The sequence below is a fragment of the Anolis carolinensis genome, unplaced genomic scaffold, assembly GCF_035594765.1.
Source record: "Anolis carolinensis isolate JA03-04 unplaced genomic scaffold, rAnoCar3.1.pri scaffold_11, whole genome shotgun sequence".
Lineage (NCBI taxonomy): Eukaryota > Metazoa > Chordata > Lepidosauria > Squamata > Dactyloidae > Anolis > Anolis carolinensis.
In genome coordinates, this window is record NW_026943822.1 from 21262289 (window position 1) to 21281557 (window position 19269).

At 39.7% G+C, this 19269-nt stretch overlaps 1 protein-coding gene across 2 annotated transcripts in view; it reads right to left on the minus strand.

Annotated features, from left to right (window-relative positions):
* ccdc33 (coiled-coil domain containing 33) overlaps positions 1 to 19269 on the minus strand; it is a 137648-nt gene that overhangs the window by 9774 nt on the left and 108605 nt on the right. For both annotated transcript variants that reach the window (XM_062963042.1, XM_062963041.1), the window contains exons 13-16: positions 14620 to 14670; positions 9505 to 9572; positions 9094 to 9121; positions 98 to 293 (exon numbers count right to left, since the gene is read on the minus strand). In XM_062963042.1, coding sequence (XP_062819112.1) covers positions 98 to 293; positions 9094 to 9121; positions 9505 to 9572; positions 14620 to 14670 — 343 coding nt within the window. The remainder of the gene's footprint in view (positions 1 to 97; positions 294 to 9093; positions 9122 to 9504; positions 9573 to 14619; positions 14671 to 19269) is intronic.

Genomic DNA, 19269 nt, shown 5'->3' on the forward strand with positions numbered 1-19269 from the left:
TTGTGGGGTGTTTACTTTTGTTGTTTTGTCCACTGCCGTGATGCCATCACTCTTTTATATATATAGATGGTGGAGAGAAGAAGCAGCATTTCCTTACAGATTCGGTCCACTATTTCCGCCTTGGTCATGGCGTCCAAGTCAATGTCCTGGAAGAGAGCTCGGCCCACGTCCTCGTGCATGTTGAGGTTGCGTCTCAGGGTGCTGTTTTCGTTCTCCAGGTCGGTGATGTGGCGACGGAGGGAGAGGATATCCTCGGCCATCCTCTGCAAGGCCACGCGGTAGTTGTCCGACTCCTGTTCACACCAAGAGAGCAAAGAGAAGAAAAAAACAAATCCATAGGTCTAACTCTTCTTCACCAGAACAGATCCATTCACTCCGTGGGATTTATTTGTGTTGACCTACCAGTCAACAGTTGATTCAATGGGTCTCCATTACTTGTTCCAAACCAACAGCATTCTGTGAGAACAAGACCCCTTCCACTTTGGGTGCATGTACACAGTAGAATTAATGCACTTTGACACCACTTGTAGTGCTATGGCTCAATGCTATGGAATTATGACAACTGTAGCTTTCCATGGCCCCTGGGATTTCTACTGCTATTATTATTATTATTATTATTATTATTATTATTATTATTATTATTATTATTATTATTACGACACAACAAACAAGATAGATATGCTGGATTTCGTATCACAAAATCACAAGTCGAACACTTCCCAAGTGTCTAGGACTGTGTGATGTATTTTCGGATGATGCGTGCAGATCCCAGCAGGGTGGTCATTTGCAGTTGGCAGATCGTAATTTTGTCAATGTCTATTGTTTCCAAATGCCGGCAGAGATCTCTTGGCATGGCTCCCAATGTGCCGATCACATAATAATAATAATAATAATAATAATAATAATAATAATAATAATAATAATAATAATTCAAGTACCACCTCCCAGCAGCAAAGAACTGGTGGGATCACAAACCTGCAAAAGTATTGGAAAATGAGCACACAAAGATACTGTGGGACTTCCGAATCCAGACTGACAAAGTTCTGGAACACAACACACCAGACATCACAGTTGTGGAAAAGAACAAGGTTTGGATCATTGATGTTGCCATCCCAGGTGACAGTCGCATAGATGAAAAACAACAGGAAAAACTCAGCCGCTATCAGGACCTCAAGATTGAACTTCAAAGACTCTGGCAGAAACCAGTACAGGTGGTCCCGGTGGTGATGGGCACACTGGGTGCCGTGCCAAAAGATCTCAGCCGGCATTTGGAAACAATAGACATTGACAAAATCACCATCTGCCAACTGCAAAAGGCCACCCGACTGGGATCTGCACACATCATCAGAAAATACATCACACAGTCCTAGACACTTGGGAAGTGTTCGACTTGTGGTTTTGCGAAACGAAATCCAGCATATCTATCTTGTTTGCTGTGCCATACAACGTCGTTGTGTTGATAATAATAATAATAATAATAATAATAATAATAATAATAATAATAATAATAATAGTAGTAGTAGTTGTTGTTGTTATTTTCCGACGAAGAGTGCTGGCACCTGACCAAACTACAAATCCATAACATTGAACCATGGCAGTTCAAGTGATGTCAAACTGCATTAATTTTAGAGTGTAGATACATCCTCTCTTGAAACAGAACCCAGATTAATACATTAATGAAACAGAGGATTTGGAAAGAACGCATTGCTTAGTGTCGGAGCTTGTTTTTCAATAGTAATCCATTCTGAATTATTTAAAAAGGACTCTTTATGTTATTCCTTAGTTGAGTGACATATAAAAAAGGCAAAATGGGAATGTAATATTTGCTTTTTCTAATACTTGGAAGCCACGGATGATTCAATCTGGGGATGCGGAATCTGAAGATACGGAGGGTTGATGCAGAATTATCTCTGACTTTCAAGGGAAGGAAATCCATCCCACCTGTTGAGATAAGACACTTCTGGTTTCATGTGGAAGCCAATTTTTCCAAATGGGGAGTTTCTGAGGAGGATCTCCGGAGCTTCCCCAAAGCCCTTGATCCACCTCCATGGCTCTGCCTCATCTCTGTTGTTCTGGAGCCAATCCTTTGGCTCTCGGCCCTGTGCTTTGAGTCGCAGCAGATTTGCAAGCTTTCCCTCCCCGGCTCCCCGAGAGCAGCCTTGGCTCGGCTCAATGCGCCACTCTCTCCCTTTCCGTCATATCTGTTTTGCTTCCCAGAGATACGGCATGTGACCGACCTTGCCTTCTTGTTCCAAACTGTTTTATGTTCCCCGGTTTCATCTCAGATGGAAAGGCAAGCATTTTTTTTTTTTTTGCAAAGGAGGAGACGCTGGAGTTCTCAAAAATACATTTTTTGAGTTCTTGTATATAAACCTAATTTAGCTGTATTTTGTCGGTGACATGGAAGATGTTAATGTGAACCTTCAATGAAGTTTGGTGACCCCAATCCCAATGGGAAGTTGAACCCGTTCTGGTTTTTTGTCTGAAATTTAAGGAGCTTTCCAAGATGTGGAACCCAGTCTCTTGTGTGCATTTGGCCCTCCGTATCCATGGATTCTCTATCCACAAAATACTCACAACTGTGATTTTGCCATTGTAGATAAGGGACAGCATCGTATTGATAATAATATTATAATGTAATACAATATAATAATAATAATAATAATAATAATAATAATAATAATAATAATAATAATAGCGATATTATTAGTAATATTACATGTAATATAAATATACAATTATAATAGTGTATTATTATTGTTATTGTTTAAATTGACATAGTGTGACACAGCAAATCCAGCATATCTATCTTGTTTGCTGTGTCATACTATGTCAATGTAAACAATAATAATAAGTGCAGTATGTGTGTGTGTGTGTATGTGTGGATATATGTATATACAGTAGAGTCTCACTTATCCAAGCTAAACAGGCCGGCAGAAACTTGGATAAGCGAATATGTTGGATAATAAGGAGGGATTAAGGAAAAGCCTATTAAACATCAAATTAGGTTATGATTTTACAAATTAAGCACCAAAACATCATGTTATACAACAAATTTTACAGAAAAAGTAGTTCAATACGCAGTAATGTTATGTTGTAATTACTGTATTTATGAATTTCGCACCAAAATATCATGATATATTGAAAACATTGACTACAAAAATGGCTTGGATTATCCAGAAGCTTGGATAAGCGAGGCTTGGATAAGTGAGACTCTACTGTATATATATATGTATAAATGTTCAGGGTGGGAGAAAGAACCCATGTCTGTTTGAAGCAAGTGTGAATGTTGCAGTTAGCACGCTTGATAAGCATTGAGTAGCCACAAAGTCAATCAGTGGGGGTATTTGTATAGAGATAGCTTGGCTGTTGTTGCCTGGAGGCATCCTTCATTTGGGAGGTGTCAACTGGCAGTTGATTGTCTGCTGTCTAGAATTCCCATTTCCAAGTGGTGTTCTTGATTTGCTCAACGAAACAGGAATTCCAGACAGCAAACAATCAAGTGCCAGTTGACACCTCCCAAAGGAAGGATGCCTCCAGGCAACAACAGCCAAGCTACCTTTATGCAAATACCCTGGACATTCCACAGATTTTACACACACACACACACTCATACATATACATACACACACTCCATTTGCTTTATTTCCAACAGACCTCTGAACAAACCTCTGAGGTTGTTTGCCACAAATGCAGGTGAAACATGAGGAGAGAATGCTACTGGAACATGGCCATACAGTCCAAAAAACTCACAGCGACCCAGTGATCCAGGCCATGAAAGCCTTTGACAACACAATGTTTGGAATTTCCTCCTGAATTTAATAATAATAATAATAATAATAATAATAATAATAATAATAATAATACAGTAGAGTCTCACTTATCCAACGTTCTGGATTATCCAATGCATTTTTGTAGTCAATGTTTTCAATATATCATGATATTTTGGTGCTAAATTCGTAAATACAGTAATTACTACATAGCATTACTGCGTATTGAACTACTTTTTCTGTCAAATTTGTTGTCTAACATGATGTTTTGGTGCTTAATTTGTACAATCATCACCTAATTTGATGTTTAATAGGCTTTTCCTTAATCTCTCCTTATTATCCAACATATTCACTTATCCAACGTTCTGCCGGCCTGTTTTGTTCGATAAGTGAGACTCTACTGTAATAATAATAATTTTATTCTTATACCCCACCTCTATCTCCCCGCAGGGACTCAGGGCAGCTTACAAATGCAAAAGAGTATACATACAAAAACATCAAATACCGAAAACGCACAAATGAAAAATTAAAACATACGATTAAAATCAAACCATTAATAAGACAAAGTTAAAAACACAGCAATTAAACAAAAGGATGGGCTGATCAAAGTGCACTAAGTGAGAACTTGTAAACATGGAGGAAGTTAAAAGTGCTATAAGAACATGGGGGAGAACCCAAAAGTGAGTTGAACCCTGAGGCTATATCGAGGAATTACCCATGCGGATGCAACTGATCAAGGATAACCATTTGTACAAGAAGCATGGAATAGGCCAGAATAGGTGTAGTTGGGGCCTTGGGCTTGCTTAGACTGCAACTCCCATCATCCCTGGTTCAGCGTGGCAGACCTGATGGGAGTTATGGGCAGAGGTAACCCAAAATGCTTGCTCAGCTGAAAGAGGGAGAGCAGTCACGTCAAAGGAAAGGTTACTTGTTTGATAAAGGAAAACATAGTGCTAGCCAATCGAGCTGAATGATCTTAGAAGCTGTGGTTTCTCCAAAAAGTTGTATTTCTAAGCCAAGAGCAGAGAAGACTGCAAACTCCTTGTTTCTTGCTCATGGGCTCATAATTTGGTTGGGAAGGGGGGCGGGATGGCCTTGACGGAGCTGTCCCAAGTGGCCTTCAGCAGGACGTCAAGAGATAAGCAGAGATTATTTGTTTGCAGACCAAGGAGACTGGAATTGGATTCCCGGAACCCAATGTTTCTGCTCTTGGGGATGACGCTGATGCCGGAGGCCTTGATCTCTCCAAACACTTTGCTTTTGACCTACTAGGTTGGCGTTTGGGTCATCTAAGGAGATGATGCTGATGTCCACCAGGAATAGGTTGGCCATGGGGTCAGTGGTCACCTTACAATGCCAATCTGTGCTGACAGACCAGACATGAGCCAACTTGGGCCCTCCAGGTGTTTTGGACTTCAACTCCCACAATTCCTAACAGCCTACTGGCTGTTAGGAATTGTGGGAGTTGAAGTCCAAAACACCTGGAGGGCCAAAGTCTGCCCGTGCCTGAGATAGACAAAGGGTTGCTGGACGTTGCAGTCCAAGAACAACTATATCTGTATATTGTTTACAGCAGGGGTCCCCAAACTAAGTCCCGGGGGCCGGATGCGGCCCTCCGAGGTCATTTACCTGGCCCCCGCCCTCAGTTTTATAATATAATATATTGTATATACATATAATATTGATAATAATATTATAATGTAATACAATATAACACTAATAATAATACCATATAATAATACTAATTATAAATTCTATATTACATATAATATTACTAATAATATTACAGTATTGTGGTATAGTTCAATATAGTAATATATAATGCTAATATTGTGCTATGCTAATAACATAATATATTGTATGTACATATAATTTGTAAGCCACTCTGAGTCCCCTTTGGGGTGAGAAGGGTGTGATACAAATGTAGTAAATAAATGCAGTAAATAAATAAATAAAAAATAAATACATTTTAGACTTAGGCTCACCCAAAGTCTGAAATGACTTGAAGGCACACAACAACAACAACAACAACAACAACAACTCTAATTAACTTGACTATCTCATTGACCAGAAGCAGGAGCACACTTCCCATTGAATCCCTGATAAATGTATGTTGGTTAAAATTATTTTTATTTTTAAATATTGTATTGTTTTTTCATTGTTCTTGTTGTTGTTTTTGCACTACAAATAAGACATGTGCAGTGTGCATCGGAATTTGATTGTATTTTTTTTTTCAAACGATAATCTGGCCCCTCAACAGTCTGAAGGATTGTGGACCGGCCCTCGGCTTAAAAAGTTTGGGGACCCCTGGTTTACAGGAAGGACAGTCTGTTGGGCTTTCACTTTTCTAGTATCGTCCAGAAGGACTTCTTCATCTCACCGCAAATTCTAAAGCGTTGCATATTCCCTTGTAGCTCCCGTGTGAGGCTTTATTCATCCAATCCGATGCTCCTTGGACTTCAAATCCCAGAAGTCTCAGCTAGCTTGGCTAAAGGTGAGGAATTTTGGGAGTTGAAGTCCAAAACCCTAGAAGAACAAGGTAAAGGTTTTCCCCGACGTTATATCTAGTCATGTCCAACTCTGGGGGTCGGTGCTCATCTCCATTTCTATCTCCATTACTATTCTATGATTCTAAGCCGAAGAGCCGGCGTTGTCCATAGACACCTCCAAGGTCATCTAACCCATCCCAGATCTTCCCATGAAAATGACAGGAACATGGCTCAGAAACAGGCCTGTTTATTGGGTTCTTTTCCTGAAATTTAATGAAATCTTTCTGGAAGAGCAACACCCTTTGGTCTGAGCCAACCACAACAGCAATGAATTCATATATAGATATATATAAAAGGTAAAGGTTTTCCCCTGACGTTAAGTCCAGTCATTTCTAACTCTGAGGGTTGGTGCTCATCTCCATTTCTAAACGGAAGAGCCGGCGTTGTCCATAGACACCTCCAAGGTCATGTGGCCGGCATGACTGCATGGAACGCTGTTACCTTCCCGCCGGAGCGATACCTATTGATCTACTCACATTTGCATTCTTTCAAACTGCTAGTTTGGCAGAAGCTGGGGCTAACAGTGGGAGCTCACTCCGCTCCCCGGATTCGAACCTGCGACCTTTTGGTCAGCAAGTTCAGCAGGTTAGTACTTTAACACGCTGCGTCACCAGGGAGCTCTCATCAAAACATAGATTAATATTTTAATATGAATTTTAATATTAATTAATCTTAATCTTAATTTCGTCAAAACATAGATTTATAGACTACAGTAGAGTCTCACTTATCCAAGCTAAACGGGCCGGCAGAACCTTGGATAAGCGAATATCTTGGATAATAAGGTGGGATTAAGGAAAAGCCTATCAAACATCAAATTAGGTTATGATTTTACAAATTAAGCACCAAAACATCATGTTATACAACAAATTTGACAGAAAAAGTAGTTCAATACGCAGTAATGTTATGTTGTAATTACTGTATTTATGACTTTAGTACCAAAATATCACGATGTATTGAAAACATTGACTACAAAAATGGTTTGGATAATCCAGAGCAGGGGTCCCCAAACTTTTGAAGCAGAGGGCCGGTCCACAATCCTTCAGACTGTTGAGGGGCCGAATTATCATTTGAAAAAAACAAAACAAATTCCTATGCATACTGCACATGTCTTATTTGTAGTGCAACAACAATGAAAAACAATACAATATTTAAAAATGAAAACAATTTTAACCAACATAAACCTATCAGGATTTCAATGGAAAGTGTGGGCCTGCTACTGGCCAATGAGATAGTCAAGTTAATTAGGATTGTTGTTGTTGTTGTTTTGTGCCTTCAAGTCATGTCAGACTTTGGCCAAGCCTAAGTCTAGAATTAATTATTTATTTACTGCATTTACTTACTACATTTATATCCCACCCTTCTCACCCCGAAGGGGACTCAGAGCAGCTGTATGTACATACAATATATTATATTATTAGCATAACACAATATTAGCATTATATATTACTATATTGAACTATACCACTATACTATTATATAATACTAGCTGTGCCCGGCCACGCGTTGCTGTGGCAAAGTGGTGGTGGTATTGGTTAAAAATTGTTGTGTAATTTTTATTTGACGTTATTTGCAATTTTTTATTAATTTTATTGTAAGTTATATTTTTATTTATTATATTTTATTATTTTCTTGTATAATTTTTAGTTATTTTCTGTTATAGTATTTTATTGTATTAATTTTTAGTGTTTTTTTATTATTTTTATTGGGTTGCTAGGAGACCAAATTGGAGGAGCTTAGCCTTCTAACTGGCAGCAATTGGATAAAAGCAATTATTCCTCTCTCTCCAATTAGGACTTTATTTTTCTTTTCTTTTTGTTGTATCAACCTAGAGGCGCGGATGATGGGTTGTGTTGTCAAATTTCAAGGTTGGGGGGCCTGAAGTTTTGTTGCTTTGTGGGTCGCCGTGATGCCATCACTCTTTTATATATATATAGATGCAATATATAACATATAATTAATATTATTATATGGTATTACTATTAGTATTATATTGTATAACATAATATTATTATCAATATTATATGTATATACAATATATTACATTATTAAAACTGATATAAAATATTATATTATAAAACTGAGGGTGGGGGCCAGGTAAATGACCTTGGAGGGCCGCATCCGGCCCCCGGGCCTTAGTTTGGGGACCCCTGATCCAGAGGCTTGGATAAGCGAGGCTTGGATAAGTGAGACAGTATACTAGGTTGGCAGAAGCTGGAGCTAACAGCAGGAGCTCACTCCACTCCCTGGATTCGTGAGACTCTACTGTACTACATAATTAAATCATGTAAAAATTAAACTCCAGCGTGTTATACAAGGTTCATTTCTCCCTATCTAGCAGTTCGGGTCTATTTCCCTATATCTTCCCATTCACTGCATTTATTTTTTTTACCATTCCCATCCTTTCCTCCAGCAAAAAGGTTAATACAGTAGAGTCTCACTTATCCAACACTCACTTATCCAACGTTCTGGATTATCCAACATATTTTTGTAGTCAATGTTTTCAATACATCGTGATATTTTGGTGCTAAATTAGTAAATACAGTAATTACTACATAGCATTACTGTGTATTGAACTACTTTTTCTGTCAAATTTGTTGTATAACATGATGTTTTGGTGCTTAATTTGTAAAATCATAACCTAATTTGGTGTTTAATAAGCTTTTCCTTAATCTCTCCTTATTATCCAACATATTCGCTTATCCAATGTTCTGCCGGCCCGTTTACGTTGGATAAGTGAGACTCTACTATACTGTAATAATACTTAGTTTTCTTACCACCTCTGGAATTTCTTCAACAATTGGCCTGCAAAACATAAACATAAATTTCTCTGAAATTTATATTCAATTAGTGTACATAATACAATGTTTAATGATATTTGTTATTATTCCATTAGTGGACACTTGTTAGTTCAAGTCTTTTCTCCTTCCCATTAACAATCTGTAGGGTTGTATGAAAGATTAACCATGTGTCATATGCTTTAAAGTCACTTCTTAACATATGGAGAGCCCATATAAGATTTCCTTAGGCAAAGAATATTCAGAGGTTGTTCTGCCAGTTCCTTTCTCTTGTCATATGGGATTGGTTGGCTGTCTCCCATCCAAGGATCAACCAGGGCTGACCCTGCTTAGCTTCTGATATCAGACAGGATCTGATCTCTCTGATAACTCAAAATGTTTCTACGATACCTGTCATACTCTTTTTCTGGAAGGATCGCGGCCAAAGCTTCGTGGGATGGCAACCCTTCTTGTGGGAGCTGCGAGAAACAAAACAAGAGATTGCTATCATAGTTGTAGAAAAGCCATCATTATCCACATGGTTATTCTTCCCTTTTCAGGTATGATTGGTGCTATTATTAGGTAAAGCAGGGCCACATTTTCATATTATATATCATTTTATTGTACTGGTATTCCTTCTTTTCCGCCATTCTGAGAACCCAAGGTGGCTTGCGATCCAGATCAAAACAATAATAACATAATAATAATAATAATAATAAGAAGAAGAAGAAGAAGAAGAAGAAGAAGAAGAAGAAGAAAGAAAGAAAGAAAATTGCACAGACAGACTACAAACAGAGGCACGATCTGCCAACTGCAAAAGGCCACCCTGCTGGGATCTGGGCGCATCATCCGAAAATACATCACACAGTCCTAGACACTTGGGAAGTGTTCGACTTGTGATTCTGTGATACGAAATCCAGCATATCTATCTTGTTTGCTGTGTCATACAATAATAATAATAATAATAATACAAAATCCAGCATATCTATCTTGTTTGCTGTGTCATAAAATATTATTATTATTATTATTATTATTATTATTATTATTATTATTATTATTATTATTATTATTATCCAAGCCTCGCTTATCCAAGCCTCTGGATTATCCAAGCCATTTTTGTAGCCAATGTTTTCAATATATCGTGATATTTTGGTGCTAAATTCGTAAATACAGTAACGACAACATAACATTGCTGCATATTGAACTGCTTTTTCTGTCTAATTTGTTGTAAAACATGTTTTGGTGCTTAATTTGTAAAATCATAAGTTAATTTGATGTTTAATAGGCTTTTCCTTAGTGCCTCCTTATTATCCAAGATATTTGCTTATCCAAGTTTCTGCCGGCCCGTTTAGCTTGGATAATGAGACTCTACTGTATATCTTTTGTATTTATTTATTTATTTATTTATTTACAGTATTTATATTCCACCCTTCTTTCTCACCCCGAAGGGGACTTAGGGCAGATCACATTACACATATAAGGCAAATATTCAATGCCATGACATAGAACAAAGACAAAACACGGGGCTCTGAGCTGGCCTCGAACTTATGACCTCTTGGTCAGAGTGATTTGTTGCAGCTGGTTGCTCAACAGCCTGCGCCACAGCCCAGCCCACTACCATTTTTGTTGATGGTAGTGGTTACTGAAATCAGGGTGCATCTTACAATCAATAGCATCTAACAATGGAAGAAATAGGCTCTATCAACAGCCTTCCTGACATGTGAGCTGCTGCCAACCACTGCTGTTTCAATCCCCTTTTCTTCACTAATGCCCAGCTACTCACAGTAGAGGAAAAAGGCCGATAGTACAGCGTCATTTGCAAGTTCTGAATGGGAAAAATGGCCTGAAATCACTTTCGGGAGGATCGAGACCAGGAAGCAGAGCCTCTTCCCTCCCCCAGAGATCGGATAACAAACTTCTCCGCCGGTTGCCAAGTGCCTGTCAGTTGCAAACTCTTTGTGGCAACTCTGGAACCACAAAGCAAACAAGGTGTGCCGTACAGGAATTCATGCACCACACCAGGAAGATTGCAAGAGAAAGGAAGCCCTGGCTAAACTTACAGAGATGGTCCCAAGCATGGAGAGAAGAAGAGGAGATCTTCTCCTGGTTAGACCCAACCAGGTGTATGCACCAGATTTCAGATTTCCTTTGGGAAATCGGTGACGACCGAGCTGTTGCTACAACACAGCTTCTCCTGGCAACCAGGTGCCCCTACTTATTTATTTACTTCCCTTGCCAAGGACTGCGTGGAAGTATAGTGATGGAAAAGCTAACACCGTTGGGTTTTTAGGAGGAACGTGGTGCATTTAAGGATCCCATCACATGGACAAGAGAATCTGGAGTGGGACTGGTGCAACCGGACCCATTGCGTGCCAAGCAAGGGCTCAAATAGACCCTTGGTTTTGAGGAAGATGCCTACTAACCAATCCATAGCACTTTTTAATTGTGTGACACAGTGGGTTAAACCCTCGTGCCAACTGAACTGCTGACATAAAGGTTGGGTTGCTGACCTGAAGGTTGCCAGTTCAAATCCGTGAGATGGGGTGAGCTCCCGTCTGTCAGCTCTAGCTTGCGAGGACATGAGAGAAGCCTCCCAGCAGGATGGTAACACAAATCTTAAATTGCAGTTTTATGTAAATATTTTTAAAAAAACGTTTAACCTACTGATGCCTCAATTAATGTAATTTTATTGGTACAGTAGAGTCTCACTTATCCAAGCTAAATGGGCCAGCAGAAGCTTGGATAAGCGAATATCTTGGATAATAAGGAGGGATTAAGGAAAAGCCTATTAAACATTAAATTAGGTTATGATTTTACAAATTAAGCACCAAAACATCATGTTATACAACAAATTTGACAGAAAAAGTAGTTCAATGCGCAGTAATGTTATGTTTTAATTACTGTATTTACGAATTTAGCACCAAAATATCATGATATATTGAAAACATTGACTACAAAAATGGCTTGGATCATCCAAGGCTTGGATAAGCGAGGCTTGGATAAGTGAGACTCTACTGTATCTATATTTATTTTTTATTTTTGAAATTTACCAGTAACTGCCACATTTCCCACCCTCGTCTTACTTGAGTCAATAAGTTTTCTCAGTTTTTTGTGGTACAATTGGGTGTCCCGGCTTATATTGAGGTCAGCTTATATTTGAGTATGTATGGTACTTTTTTTTTTTTTTTTTGGCCAGCTGGAATTGGAGATCCCAGAGATTGAGCGTTAGGATATTTTGTTTTTCAAAATGTTATAGAACTACGTTTTATCATCCAAAGGGTTACAATTGAATAGCTGACAACCTATCAATGGGATGCAGGATTTCTAGTAGGCACGGATCATGCTGTCCCATATTGTTTAGCAGACAGGGCAAGAGCTCTTAGGAGATAATTTTTCCTCCCAAGACATGGCACTCACCACCCAACATCTTCTTCCCATTCTTGTCAAACTACAACTCCAAAGAATCCACAGCACCGAGCTGTGGCAGAAAATGGTGCCAAACTGCATCAAACCTACAGTGTAGATGCACTCCTGGTCCCTTCCAAGCTGTTGCTGAGCTTGACATTCCCTTCCCTTGTCCTTATCACCAAGTCTCAGCCTTTGGAGCTCTTGCCAGGCAATTTGTTGGAGATAATAAAGGACGGAGCAGAGAGAGAGAGCTCTGCAGAGTTATCACTCCCTCCTTTTAAGTGTTGTGTTTTATTTCTCTTGGATGCTGAACTCCCCGGGCTCTTTTGCTGCCTCAGCTCTCTCCCTTGCCATCTTTCAAACACTCAATTAACTTCTGAGACTTCTCCGTCTCTCAGATGACTTCTGCCATGGCTTTGGCTGGGATGTCTCCCTTGTCCTTGGTGGAAGGCTTTTAGGTGGGAGACGTGGGTCTATGGACCACGGGTGGCTTATGGGATGCATCTACGCCAGGGATCCCCAAACTTTATAAACAGGGGGCCAGTTCACTATACATCAGACTGTTGGAGGGCTGGGCTAGAGTTGGCCACCGAGCAATTATTATTATTATTATTATTATTATTATTATTATTATTATTATTATTATTTTGTTTTTGTACCTCGCCACCATCTCCCCAGAGGGACTCGGGGCGGCTTACAGATATAAAACCAACATACGATAATATCAAATACAAAAAGCACACAAATAAATTTAACAGGCATTAAAAATCACAATCATTATAAAACACTTCAGAAACACAGCAATAATAATAATAATAATAATAATAATAATAATAATAATAAAGTAAAGGTTTCCCCTGACGTTAGGTCCAGTCGTGACCGACTCTAGGGGTTGGTGCTCAACTCCATTTCTAAGCCCAAGAGCCGGCGTTGTCCGTAGACACCTCCAAGGTCATGTGGCCACTGGCATGACGGCATAGAGTGCCGTTACCTTCCCGCCGGAGCAGTACCTATTGATCTACTCACATTTGCATGTTTACAAACTGCTAGGTTGGCAGGAGCTGGGGCTAACAGCGGGCGCTCATTCCGCTCCCGGGATTTGAACCTGGGGCTTTTTGGTCCGCAAGATGAGCAGCTCAGTGCTTTAACACACTGTGCCACCAGGGGCCCAATAATAATAATAATAATAATAATAATAATAATAATAATAATAATAATAATAATTAACATGCCCTGGCAGAATATGTAAAGCAAAGTGAAGAACCTGCTCTGATTGAAGTCAAAAATCCGAAACTCCTCAAACCACAGCAGACAAAAAACCAGTACAAGAAAACCGCACTACAAACTAGAGCTGGCAGCTGGCACAACAAAACACTGCATGGAAAGTTCTTTGACAAAATTGAAGGAAAAGCTGACAAGTAGAAGGCCTGGCTCTGGCTCACGAATGGGACTCTGGAGAAGGAGACAGAAGGCCTGATCCTTGCAGCCCAGGAGCAAGACATCAGGACAAAGGCAATTCAGGCCAAGATCGAAAAATTAGCTGATGACCCAAAATGCAGACTGTGCAAGGAAACCGACGAAACCATTGATCATATCCTCAGCTGCTGTAAGAAAATCGCACAGACAGACTACAAACAGAGGCACAACTATGTGACCCAAAGGATTCATTGGAACTTATGCCTCAAATACCACCTCCCAGCAGCAAAGAACTGGTGGGATCACAAACCTGCAAAAGTATTGGAAAATGAGCACGCAAAGATACTGTGGGACTTCCGAATCCAGACTGACAAAGTTCTGGAACACAACATACCAGACATCACAGTTGTGGAAAAGAAAAAGGTTTGGATCATTGATGTTGCCATCCCAGGTGACAGTCGCATTGACGGAAAACAACAGGAAAAACTCAGCCGCTATCAGGACCTCAAGATTGAACTTCAAAGACTCTGGCAGAAACCAGTGCAGGTGGTCCCGGTGGTGATGGGCACACTGGGTGCCGTGCCAAAAGATCTCATCGCATTTGCTACGGAAAAAAACTGAGAGTACCAAAAATGACCATTCAGATAGAGGAAGGCTCTGCCCCAGACAACCACCCGAGTTAATGGATTGAGACCAACACACCTTCAGGAGGTCCATTTCAGAAGTCTTGCGTTCGGGTTCAATAATGGAGGGCTGGAAAACAATAATAAAGGTTTCCGATGATTTATTTTTTCTCTCTCTTCAAAAACAACTCTCATTCAGGAACTTTGAGATGCTCCACTAAGTAAGGATCCCATTTTTCAACAGAGGCTGGATGGCTATCTGTCAGGAAGGCTTGGATTGTGAGTGCCTACGTGGCAGAATGGACAACCTACACTTTTAAATCAGTTTCCTTCAACTTTGGATGACATTTCCCAACATCCCCAGCCAATGAGCATATAGGCTGTGGATGATGGGAGCTGCAATCCAGACTGCTTGTGGAAGCCGGCTTTAAATACAGTAGAGTCTCACTTATCCAACATTCACTTATCCAACGTTCTGGATTATCCAACACATTTTTGTAGTCAATGTTTTCAATTCATCGTGATTTTCTGGTGCTAAATTCATAAATACAGTAATTACAACATAGCATTACTGCATATTGAACTACTTTTTCTGTCAAATGTGTTGTATAACAGGATGTTTTGGTGCTTAATTTGTAAAATCATAACCTAATTTGATGTTTAATAGGCTTTTCCTTAATCCCTCCTTATTAACCAAGATATTTGCTCATCCAAGCTTCTGCCGACCCGTTTAGCTTGGATAAGTCAGACTCTACTGTACTTGCATTATTTTCCTGTATTTATTATTGTTATTATTACATGTATTATTTTACTCTATTATTATTAAAAGGATACATAAGCACATTTACATTGAAGAAGATGAGAATCATGATTTAATCAGAGCTGAACAGTGGTATCTTAAATTACAGTTTGATGTAAAGATTCAAAAACATTTAAACGACTGATGCCTCAATTAATGTAATTTTATTGGTATCTATTTTTATTTCTGAAATTTACCACCCTCGGCTTATACTGGAGTCAATGTTTTCCCAGTTTTTTTGCGGTAAAATTAGGTGCCTCGGCTTATATTCAGGTCGGTTTATACTCGAGTATATACGGTAATGTAATTTTATTGGTATCTATTTTTATTTCTGAAATTTACCACCCTCGGCTTATACTGGAGTCAATGTTTTCCCAGGGTTTTTTTGTGGTAAAATTAGGTGCCTCGGCTTATATTCAGGTCGGTTTATACTCGAGTATATACGGTAATGTAATTTTATTGGTATCTGTTTTTATTTCTGAAATTTACCACCCTCGGCTTATACTGGAGTCAATGTTTTCCCAGTTTTTTTGTGGTAAAATTAGGTGCCTCGGTTTATATTCAGGTCGGTTTATACTCGAGTATATACGGTAATGTAATTTTATTGGTATCTATTTTTATTTCTGAAATTTACCACCCTCGGCTTATACTGGAGTCAATGTTTTCCCAGGGTTTTTTTGTGGTAAAATTAGGTGCCTCGGTTTATATTCGGGTCAGTTTATACTCGAGTATATACGGTAATGTAATTTTATTGGTATCTATTTTTATTTCTGAAATTTACCACCCTCGGCTTATACTGGAGTCAATGTTTTCCCAAGTTTTTTTGCGGTAAAATTAGGTCCCTCGGCTTGTATTTGGGTCAGCTTATACTCGAGTATATACGGTAATAATTTAAAAATTTGGAGGGGAAGCAGGAAGAAAATGCGCCTGACTGTGCATTTGAGTGATATTAAAATTAAAAAAGGAAGAGCAACATGAAACATCGCACAAGTCTTAGAAGATGCATGATCTCTTCTGCTCGATGGAAGCAAAATTTGCAAAGAAGTAATTTCGACTCCCTTGGAGTCCAGTGGATGGAAATATATATATATATATATATATATATATATATATATATATATATATATTTAAGAATCCCAAACAGTTTTGTAATTACGACAAGGGATTTAAACGCTTTGAAATTCCTGCCAGCCTGCAGCTTATTTAGATTTTGACTATATGTATTGCTAGATAATTCTCAAAGCTTTCTTTTCCCCGTAGTAATCGCAGATGCTTTTCATATCTGAGCAGACAGTCAGGCAATATGCCTTCTCGGTCTCTCTGTTGTCTCCGTGTGTGTTCTTTCGGCTCAGCCATTGAGTTGCTTCATTTTACAAATTGGTTGGAGGCTTTTAGATGTCTGTGATGCAATTTTTTTTTTAAAAAAGGTGGGATTCATTCATCTATTTATAACTGTAAAGGAGTGTGTACTAGTAGTCTGAACATTGGGTTGCTGTGAGTTTTCTGGGCGGGATGGCTATGTTCCAGAAGCATTCTCTCCTGACGTTTCGCCCACATCTATGGCAGGCATCCCGTTTTGCAAGGTCTCCTGAGCCTGCCTCTGCCCCCTGATTATTTCTGTAAGGACTCGTATGGCATAGAAAGACAGATAGACAGACAGACGTATACACTAGTAGATAAATATACACCTATATATATAAAAGGGTAATGAAATTTCGGCCTAGGACAAAACAACAAAACTACACATCCCAGAAACACTAAACTCAGCAGCACAACCCCTCATCCATGCCTCTACGTTCATAAAAGAAAAATAAAGTCCTAATTAGAAGGAGAAGAATAATTGTTTTTATCCAATTGCTGCCAGTTAGAAGGCTAAGCTCCACCCACTTGGTCTGCTGTCAGTTAGAAGGCTAAGCTCCACCCAATTGGTCTGCTGTCAGTTAGAAAGCTAAGCTCCACCCACTTGGTCTGTTGTCAATTAGAAGGCTAAGCTCCACCCACTTGTTCTGCTGTCAGTTAGAAGGCTAAGCTCCACCCACTTGGTCTGCTGCCAGTTAGAAGGGTAAGCTCCACCCACTTGGTCTGCTGTAAGTTAAAGGGTAAGCTCCACCCACTTGGTCTGCTGTCAGTTAGAAAGCTAAGCTCCACCCACTTGGTCTGCTGTCAGTTAGAAGGCTAAGCTCCCCCCACTTGGTCTGCTGTCAGTTAGAAGGTTAAGCTCCCCCCACTTGGTCTGCTGTCAGTTAGAAGGCTAAGCTCCACCCACTTGGTCTGCTGCCAGTTAGAAGGCTAAGCTCCACCCACTTGGTCTGCTGCCAGTTAGAAGGCTAAGCTCCACCCACTTGGTCTGCTGTCAGTTAGAAAGCTAAGCTCCACCCACTTGGTCTGCTGTCAGTTAGAAGGTTAAGCTCCACCAACTTGGTCTGCTGTCAGTTAGAAGGCTAAGCTCCACCCACTTGGTCTGCTGCCAGTTAGAAGGCTAAGCTCCACCCACTTGGTCTGCTGCCAGTTAGAAGGCTAAGCTCCACCCACTTGGTCTCCTAGCAACCCACTCAGCCCAGGGCCACTTCAATCAGGCCTCTTCCACACTGCCTATAAAATACAGATTATCTGATTTCAACTGGATTATATGGCAGTGTAGACTCAAGATGAGCACCAACCCCCACAGTCAGACACGACTGGACTTAATGTCAGGAGAAAACCTTTACCCTTTACCTTAACTACAGGTAACTACAGTAATTACTACATAGCATTACTGCGTATTGAACTACTTTTTCTGTCAAATTTGTTGTATAACATGATGTTTTGGTGCTTAATTTGTAAAATCATAACCTAATTTGATCTTTAATAGGCTTTTCCTTAATCCATCCTTGTTATCCAACATATTCACTTATCCAATGTTCTGCCGGCCCGTTTATGTTGGATAAGTGAGACTCTACTGTATGTGGATAATTTTACAGAAAGGAGGACACCATGAAAATGAACAAAATCTGGCTACCGGTATTTTAAAAAAACTCTAAAATCAGGAAACTAAATAATAGTTTTTCAATGAATATCTCATTGAGTCTCTCCCAATTCAAGATAACTTGTGGCAGCCTCAAAAAACAAAGTTTATGGAGTAAAACAAACTACTTTCAAAGGATGTTCCAAACAGGAAATAACACCTTCAGACCAGTAACAGAACCTTTTCCAAATTTTGTTACATAGTGTTGTTATCATTATCAATATTATCCGTACCCCACTTCCCTCTTTGCATCAAAACCCAAAGGATGTCAAGGACTTTCCATGCCCAGTAAAGAGAATCTCAACCCTAACCTAGGTTGTAATCAAATTTCCAAATCCTTTTTTCTTTCAGTCGTTCTGACCTTAAAAGTACAAATTTCATAATCGATCAACGCCGTGCATTTTGGATGCCGGAGACCCTGCCGACGCAGCAGTTTTGCAAAGAGCGATTAATCCTGGCTAATGGTTTTAGAGCCCCAAATCAAACAGAGATTTCATAGGGTCGCATTAATATTGACCTCGGCGGGGAGGAAATACAACCTTGAAGATGAGAGCTTCAATGGCGATCCCTAAGGACCGATCATAATCAGGATCTCCCCCCAGTTCCAAGCACCGCCTTGCAATGACCCCTCTCACTTGCTGCCTGGCTTCCGACGAGGTGTCGTTTGTAATTAATTGACTTTTATCTGATTAAACTAGGGGTGAACTCACGCAGCTGTGAAGATACAGCCTTGTACATGAGCAAAAAGGAAGGAAGGAAGGAAGGAAGGAAGGAAGGAAGGAAGGAAGGAAGGAAGGAAGGAAGGAAGGAAGGAAGGAAGGAAGGAAGGAAGGAAGGAAGGAGGGAGAGAAGAAAGGAAGGAAGGAAGGAAAGAAGGAAGGAAGGAAGGAAGGAAGGAAGGAAGGAAGGAAGGAAGGAAATAAGGA